The sequence below is a fragment of the Nanorana parkeri genome, unplaced genomic scaffold (genome assembly GCF_000935625.1).
Source record: "Nanorana parkeri isolate BGI_ZX_2015 unplaced genomic scaffold, ASM93562v1 scaffold3148, whole genome shotgun sequence".
In the NCBI taxonomy this organism is placed as follows: domain Eukaryota; kingdom Metazoa; phylum Chordata; class Amphibia; order Anura; family Dicroglossidae; genus Nanorana; species Nanorana parkeri.
This window is the reverse complement of record NW_017309416.1, coordinates 56,509-65,609: the sequence shown is the minus strand read 5'-3', so window position 1 is coordinate 65,609 and position 9,101 is coordinate 56,509. Positions and strand designations below refer to the sequence as shown.

The 9,101-nt window shown below is 48.9% G+C and overlaps 1 protein-coding gene across 1 annotated transcript in view; it reads right to left on the bottom strand.

Moving 5' to 3' along the window:
• Positions 1-697: 697 nt before the first annotated feature.
• ALS2CL (ALS2 C-terminal like) overlaps positions 698-9,101 on the bottom strand; it is a gene marked incomplete at its 3' end in the record, with an annotated part of 42,994 nt that continues 34,590 nt past the window's right edge. Inside the window, exons 17-22 of the mRNA XM_018574668.1 lie at positions 8,793-8,966; positions 7,773-7,869; positions 4,490-4,647; positions 3,163-3,228; positions 2,862-3,038; positions 698-740 (exon numbers count right to left, since the gene is read on the bottom strand). Coding sequence (XP_018430170.1) covers positions 698-740; positions 2,862-3,038; positions 3,163-3,228; positions 4,490-4,647; positions 7,773-7,869; positions 8,793-8,966 — 715 coding nt within the window. The remainder of the gene's footprint in view (positions 741-2,861; positions 3,039-3,162; positions 3,229-4,489; positions 4,648-7,772; positions 7,870-8,792; positions 8,967-9,101) is intronic.

Here is a 9,101-nt window from a genome sequence, read left to right as displayed (position 1 = left end):
GACTGTCCAGATCTACTGTCCAAAGGGCCAATTTGGCATCTTGCGTTTTGGTTCCTGACGTTAACATTATAGCTGTTGAAACTTAGGCTCTAGGGCACATGGGCATCTCTAAATCTGTGATCCCTATAATGCTCAAAGCAGGGAAGGTTCCCCTTACTCCCTGCGCTGTTGACCCCACAAGATGTACGGCGGAATCTCCCATATAGGGACACGAAGCAATAAAAACCTGACTGAATTTCTAACCTTCCCCACTCTTTCCAAACTGGACACAAATTTAGGTTATAAAGTGGAAGTTCCACAGCGCACACGCTATATCTGCAGGGGGGGTTTAGTAGTCATTAGCCTCTGCATGGTATCAGACAAAGCAAAATTCACGTGACAGGTACTCTTCAGTAAATACATTATGGAAGACAGGCCAGGCACTGGTTTTTGCAAGGAGCATATAGCACAAATAGGCACATGCGTTGGGCTCCAGGTTTTATGGGGCAGCGCAAGTCAGGTTATATTCTAGAGTGTTTGTGGGAAAGGATTGGAAGCAAACATGAATTAGGAAAGAAATTAAATGTCTAGTAAGACTTCACAGCTGGACTAGACATGCAGAGAAGTCTGCAATATTATCTGCACTTTAGACATCACTAACAACCACATAACATCACAATATATGCCGCGTGCTGAAAAACATGCATCTCCCTCTTACCTGATTGGTTGTCAGCTTCACCTCTTTAAGAGGCCACAGCTGCCTATACGACATAAAGACAACAAACTAAAGCAAAAGCATAGATGAAATGTGTACATTGTAGTGATGTGGGGCAATGTCCTGTATGACATCCAGTAGCTCTGAAAGGAGAGAGGGAGGGAGGGAGAGATAGAGAGGGAGAGAGATGGAGAGAGAGAGATAGAGAGGGAGAGAGATGGAGAGATAGAGAGGGAGATAGATGGAGAGAGAGAGGGAGGGAGAGAGAGAGGGGGAGGGAGAGAGAGAGGGGGGAGAGAGAGGGAGGGAGATAGAGGGAGGGAGAGAGAGAGAGAGGGAGAGAGAGATAGAGAGGGAGAGAGATGGAGAGAGAGAGATAGAGAGGGAGAGAGATGGAGAGAGAGAGATAGAGAGGGAGAGAGATGGAGAGAGAGAGATAGAGAGGGAGAGAGATGGAGAGAGAGAGATAGAGAGGGAGAGAGATGGAGAGAGAGAGATAGAGAGGGAGAGAGATGGAGAGAGAGAGATAGAGAGGGAGAGAGATGGAGAGAGAGAGATAGAGAGGGAGAGAGATGGAGAGAGAGAGATAGAGAGGGAGAGAGATGGAGAGAGAGAGATAGAGAGGGAGAGAGATGGAGAGAGAGAGATAGAGAGGGAGAGAGATGGAGAGAGAGAGATAGAGAGGGAGAGAGATGGAGAGAGAGAGATAGAGAGGGAGAGAGATGGAGAGAGAGAGATAGAGAGGGAGAGAGATGGAGAGAGAGAGATAGAGAGGGAGAGAGATGGAGAGAGAGAGATAGAGAGGGAGAGAGATGGAGAGAGAGAGATAGAGAGGGAGAGAGATGGAGAGAGAGAGATAGAGAGGGAGAGAGATGGAGAGAGAGAGATAGAGAGGGAGAGAGATGGAGAGAGAGAGATAGAGAGGGAGAGAGATGGAGAGAGAGAGATAGAGAGGGAGAGAGATGGAGAGAGAGAGATAGAGAGGGAGAGAGATGGAGAGAGAGAGATAGAGAGGGAGAGAGATGGAGAGAGAGAGATAGAGAGGGAGAGAGATGGAGAGAGAGAGATAGAGAGGGAGAGAGATGGAGAGAGAGAGATAGAGAGGGAGAGAGAGATAGAGAGGGAGAGAGAGAGGGAGATAGAGGGAGGGAGAGAGAGAGAGGGAGAGAGAGAGGGAGATAGAGAGGGGGAGAGAGATAGAGAGGGAGAGAGAGAGGAAAGAGAGAGGGAGGGAGAGAGATAGAGAGAGGGAGGGAGAGAGAGAGGGAGAGATAACCATCACCCCAATAAAAGCAAGTTGGACATCCCTTTGCATTAACATGGAGTTGCCCTCTCTGTGGCTATAAAAGCCTCCACTCTTCCGGGAAAGTGTTCCACAAGAATTTGGAGCGTGTCTGTGGGAAATGGTCTCCATTCAGCCAAGGCAGCATTTATGAGGTTAGGTAATGATCTTGCAAGAGAAGACCTTGCTCATGATTGGCATTCAAATTCATCACAAAGGTGCTCAGTAGGGTTGAGGTCAGGGCTCTGTGCGGGACACTCGAGTTCCTCCACCACACTGGTCACACCATGTCTTTATGGAGCTGGCTTTGTACACAGGGGACAGTCATAGTGGGACAGAAAAGGGTTTTCACCAAACTGTGACCACAAGGCTGGAAGAGCTCAATTGTCTACAATGTCATTGCATTCTGTAGTAATTTTACATTACCTTTCACTGTGAGCACCTGAACTCAATCATTTGGAGGGGATTGGCATTGTTTTGGTGGCTGTGCCAGCAGTGTGACCAGGGGGCCCTGGAAGATGAGGGCCACTTCCTCCTACAGTGCCCCAAGTACTCTAAGTCACTAAGGGACACTCATTTCCAGAGACTCTCCGCTCTCATCCCGGACTTCACCTCTATAGAAGAGACGAGGAGACTCTGCATCGTACTGGGAGAAGAGCCGACGGTGAAAATATCTGTGCAATACGTCACAGAGTGTCACCGACTGAGAGGAACATGAGAGATCCCGGACTTATAAATCCCCAACATGGACTCACCCCCCCCCATCCCCTGATAGATAGATAGATAGATAGATAGATAGATAGATAGATAGATAATAGATAGATAGATAGATAGATAGATAGATAGATAGATAGATAGATAGATAGATAGATAATAGATAGATACCTTTGCACATCCAAGAACTCCAGAAGTTTGGTGTCTGTCAGGTGACCCAGGCGGACTATACCCTGCCAATAGAGGGCGTCCTCCTGCTCATGGTAGAGCATGTACAGCATGAAGAGGTCGGGGTGGAATCGGGGAAGGATGGCGGGGAGGATCACAGTATGTGGATTCAGCTCATCACTAGAAATAGGAGATAATAATCAGATGAGTCTCTCTGCCAATAAGTGAATTTTCAGCTCTGCTGACTAATCATGAGTAGGAGAGAAGTTCCTCAATAACAAAAACTACGGATATCATCACTCACCTCAGTTCTTCCTCCTCCGGCCCAACCACGCGGCTTTCCTTCTCAGCTTTCATGGCCATTAGTGCTCTGCCAGTAGAGAATATCACACATCAGAAAATGAAGTTTAGTAATATGGGTGGAGCATTAAAGGAGAACTATGGGGGTCAGTGTTTTTCCCCATAGTTCTCCTAAGGGTAGCAGGAGGACACAAACTAGCGTCCTCCCGTCACCCTAAGCTCAGTATATAGGGAGCTACAGCTCGCGGTATACTGAGACGCCGCAGCCGGGACGGATCCCGACATTACTGTCTGGATCCGCCCAGCTGCGTGAGTGACAGCTGGCTCTGCCTATCTAGAGCTAGAGCCAGCTGTGCCCGCCCCCTCCCCTGTCCATTCGCCCACTCAGCGCTGGAGGATCGGAGCGGGGAGGGGGGGGAATCCCTGAAGAGAGCCGTGAACTGTCAGTCATCGTGTCAGGGCAAGATGGCGGCTGCGCATGCGCGCGAAAACCGGAAGTGCGCAGAAACACGTGCAATTTCTGCAGGGACAGGATCGAGAAGTGAGCGAGCGCCGGTATGTGTTCCCGATCTATTGAGCCGACGTGTGACAGTTTCATTGTCACACGTTGGCTCGGACTATGAGGAGGAGTGATTTTCACTCGCCTCATAGCTCTCCTTTAAGGGGAGCCGTCATCACGATTTATCAGAGGTATTTGCAGTGTTGAATGAGGTGCTGAAAGAACGTCTAGTGTGTTGCCAATCATGTTCCAGGATCATAGAATCAACCTTATTCGAGCCACTGCATAGAAAACCAAAAAGGCCTTGATAGCAGGGATGGAGTGGGTGGTCCCTGCATATCTAGAGATGGTGTCTGGGTGGACCCAGCCTATAAAGTGGACATTCTTTAGGCTCGCCCACCCACAAAGTGAATGGATAAAATGAAAACTATGGGTGGGATTAACCGTGCCGTGCAGGGCCGGATTTACTCCCCCAGGTTCCACAATACGCCCCCCCGCAATGCCAAGCCCCCTCCCCATCAATTGAGAATGGCAACCAGATGGCAGGGACGGGGTGGTGGCGCCCGCAACTTCCCCACAAGGTCATCCCCTGCCGCCCCTCTGCGCTCTGCCGCCCCTCTGCGCTCTGCCGCCCCTCTGCGCTCTGCCGCCCCCGGTGGCCTTGTGGGAAATCCGGGCCTGGTGCCGTGGGCCATAATGCTGGTACGAGTGTGAGATGGTGTCTGGGTGAAGAGATCGCAGATTCTCCGTACCGTACACCGTGAGGAGTTCCCAATTACTAGATGAATGCGGAAAAGTGGGAATGTAATAAATACAACAATAAAGATTCTACCTGAAAAACTCCCAGATTTGTCTGGCGTAGTGCTTGATTTCCTCCTGTGCCATGCTCAGCAGATGGAAATTTGCCCCCATACCAGAGTATGTGGCCTGAAATGCCCCATGCAGCACCTTCAGGAGTTTGTACAGAGGGTCAGGAGAGGCGTTAATTGCCTGAAAGGAAATAGGATATAACTGATATAACTGATTATACCTTTGGGGACATTTACCAAGGAAATTCGTAACACAAGTGGATGCAAATCCGGGTAATCCTAATATTGGCCCGGCTGGAGGGCTTTTTGATTCATTTAGTCCTCCCTAACCACAACCCATATAGATATACTGCCTCTGTCCAATTGTTCCGATTCCTACTCTATAGAAGCCATGGCTTTCATAAAACCGGGATATGTGATGGACTGAGACATACTTCTGTATTAGGAAGGCTCTACTGTTCGGTTGGAGGGCTTTTTGATTCCTTTAGTCCCATCTCATCATACCCTGTATGGTTATACTGTCTCGTTGGGTCTCAAGCAGTACTCCATAGAAACCATGGCTTCCCTACACTGGGATATGTGGTGGAATGAGACTCCCTTCTGTATCTGGATGAGGTTGGAGGGCTCTTGGATTCCTTTAGTCCTATATCACCATAACGTCTATAGTTATATTGCGTGGTTGGGTCCCAAGCCATACTCCATAGAAGCCATGGTCTCCATACACTTGGATATGTGATGGAATAAGATGTATTTCTGTATCTTGATGAGATTGGAGGGCTCTTGGATTCCTTTAGTCCTATATCACCGTGTCCTGTATGGTTATACTGTCTGGTTGGGTCCCAAGCCATACTCCATAGAAGCCATGACTTCCCTACACTGGGATATGTGGTGGAATGAGACTCCCTTCTGTATCTGGATGAGGTTGGAGGGCTCTTGGATTCCTTTAGTCCTATATCACCATCTATGGTTATATTGCGTGGTTGGGTCCCAAGCCATACTCCATAGAAGCCATGGTCTCCATACACTTGGATATGTGATGGAATAAGATGTATTTCTGTATCTTGATGAGATTGGAGGGCTCTTGGATTCCTTTAGTCCTATATCACCGTGTCCTGTATGGTTATACTGTCTGGTTGGGTCCCAAGCCATACTCCATAGAAGCCATGACTTCCCTACACTGGGATATGTGGTGGAATGAGACTCCCTTCTGTATCTGGATGAGGTTGGAGGGCTCTTGGATTCCTTTAGTCCTATATCACCATCTATGGTTATATTGCGTGGTTGGGTCCCAAGCCATACTCCATAGAAGCCATGGTCTCCATACAATTAGATATGTGATGGAATGAGATGTACTTCTGTATCTGGATGAGGTGGGAGGGATCTTGGATTCATTTGGTCCCCTCTCCCCACACCCTGTATGGTTATACTGTCTTGTTGGGTCCCAAGCCATACTCCGTAGAAGCCATGGTTTCCATAAACTGGGATATGTGATGGAATGAGACATACATCTCTATTAAGAAGGCTTTACTGTTCTAAGCACTGATTCAGTTGGAGGGCTTTTTATTCCTTTAGTCCCTTCTCACCATGACCTGTGTGGTTCTACTGTCTGGTTGGGTCCCAAGCCATACTCCATAGAAGCCATGGCTTCCCTACACTGGGATATGTGGTGGAATGAGACTCCCTTCTGTATCTGGATGAGGTCGGAGGGCTCTTGGATTCTTTTAGTCCTATATCACCATACCCTGTATGGTTATATTGCGTGGTTGGGTCCCAAGCCATACTCCATAGAAGCCATGGTCTCCATAAACTTGGATATGTGATGGAATGAGATGTACTTCTGTATCTGGATGAGGTTGGAGGGATCTTGGATTCTTTTAGTCCTATATCACCGTGCCCTGTATGGTTATACTGTCTTGTTGGGTCCCAAACCCTCCTCCATAGAAGCCATGGTCCCTCCATAACTGCATGCAGTTTAATATATAAATGGCTCCATAACAAAGGAAGGAGTCTTGAGAAAGATACACATGTGTAAAATGTAGCCAGGGCAGCACACCAACGACAATAAAGTCCAAAAATATATTTTATTGGAAGACCAATAATATAAATAAGAACATGTTTCTTGGTTCACACCTCCCCCTTCATCAAGGATTAAATCCTGATTTAAGCCCTGATGAAGGGTGGGAATCCATTAACATGTGTTGGCTTCTTTATATTAGTTACTCAAAATATCTTTCTGTACTTGTATTACCATTGGTGTGCCACCCTTCCTACATTTTACATTTTTGGATCTCTAGTAAGACCTCCTCCTCTGCTTGGGAGTGCTCTTGTTACATGAAGCAGCCTCAGTCTGTCACATAGGACATTAAAGGAGAACTATGAGGGGGGGAGGGGTGCTTTTCACTCACCTCATAGTTCTAGCCGAGCTGTGACAATGACACTGTCACAGGTCGGCTCAGTAGATCGGGAAGTGAGGGAACACATACCGGCGTTCGCTCACCTCTCGATCCACAGCTCTCTGTCGTGACAGGGGAGGGGCTGGATTCCCCCCTCCCCGCTCCGATCCTCCAGCGCTGACTGGCGGAACGGACGGGGGAGGGGGCGGGTACAGCTGGCTCTGCCTCTAGATAGGCAGAGCCAGCTGTTACTCACACAGCTGGGCGGATCCCGACATAATTGTCGGGATCCGCTTCAGCTGCGGCGTCTCAGTATACCGCGAGCTACAGCTCCCTATATACTGAGCCTAGGGTGACGGGAGGATGCTAGTTTGTGTCCTCCCATTACCCTAAGGAGAACTATGGGGAAAATCCCTGACCCCATAGTTCTCCTAAGGGTAACGGGAGGACACAAACTAGCGTCCTCCCGTCACCCTAGGCTCAGTATACCGCGAGCAGGTGCTGAGTATACTGAGATGCCGCAGCTGAAGCGGATCCCGACAATTATGACGGGATCCGCCCAGCTGCGTGACTGACAGGCAGAGCCATCTATCTAGAGGCAGAGCCAGCTGTACCCGCCCCCTCCCCCGTCCGTTCCGCCAGTCAGCGCTGGCGGATCGGAGCGGGGAGGGGGGAATCCAGCCTCTCCCCTGTCACGGCAGAGAGCCGTGACAGGACCGAGAGGTGAGCGAACGCCGGTATGTGTTCCCTCACCTCCCGATCTACTGAGCCGACCTGTGACAGTCTCACAATCATTTGTGTTTATTGATCGTGTTTCAGTATCTGTTGTTACAAATGTTACAAATAGAGAGATAATAACAACAAAAAGACCAGATAAAGAGAACCAGTCCCTATGTAACGTTCCCTTCCTTACCTTCTGTAGATACACCTGGAAGGCCTCAGGATCCCGCTGGAGATTCAGGTTCTTCAACATATCCTCCATCTTCACCGACTCATCCTCGATCCCGCCCCTGGAATTGTCATCAGAAAACGGGTCATAGTTGTGTCAGCTTAACCTATTCCCCCAAAGTTCCAAAGTGCTACATTGCTTTGTTCAGGTCAAGCCAAGCATGAAAGTAGTGTAGGGGGTCAGACTAAGATCCATCGGGGGGCACTGACTGACATGAATGGGTCATTGTTCTCTGTAAAGGATGTCAGTGCCATCCAAATGAGTAAAATAATTAAAATTGCTTACTAGGAGTCCATTGTCATACGCCAGGAAGGCCAATCGCATGCCCACATCTCTGGGTATGTGTTCTTTGTTCACTTTGGGGTCTATTTATAAATAACCTGCCATACTAATATCTGTGAGCATTCATTTGGGGCAAATAATGCCTAAATTAACATTCATAAGTATTGTAATAATACATTATGGCCACTAGATGGAGTTGAGAATCATAAGAAATACGTATTTACTTGCCCTGGGGGACATGTATGGGGGTCCGGGTACTGCCCTGGGGAACATGTATGGGGATCCGGGTACTGCCTTGCGGGACATGTATAGGCCTGGGGGGTTGCCTTGAACTGCCTGTGAAGTGGCGGATCTGTACGATGTATAGAACCTGCTGCAGCAAAACTGACATTTCTAAAGAAAAAAAAAAGTGTGCGGTTCCCCCTCCCAAACAATACCGGACCCGTTAGGTCTGGCAGGAATATTTAGGAGGAACCCCACCTCCAAAAATGGGGGTAAAAAAAAGTGGGCCCCCCCCCCTAAAATTCCATACCACACCCTTGATCCGAGCACAGGCCTGGCAGGGCAGGAAAGGTGGGGGGGCGAGCGAGCTGTATTTTTTACAGATATCCCGTGACCTGGATGACTGAGAACCTTCGCAGTGGTTGGTGGGCCGAGGAGAACACGAATCGTATCAAACCCGAGAGCCAATAAGAAGCTTACAGATTGCAGCACAGGTACTCCTGGGAGCGCTGAATTTTCTTGCTGGACTTGGTGTGAAATCCCAGGAAAGATTCCTCCTTTTCCCGGCTGCAGCCGGATTCCAGGAACTTCTGGAACTGTTCGAATATTCCTTGCCAGCGCTCCTCTACCGGGAACGACCCGATACCGAACTGGCTGCCGAAACAAAAGGGAAGAGAATATGGGCCAAACGGATAGGGAGCAGGGGGGGCGGTTCTGAAGTCATTCACAAGTGTCCTCACGCAAGACATAGAGGAAGGGGGGGGGGGGGGGTTTGGATCGGGGCTGTGT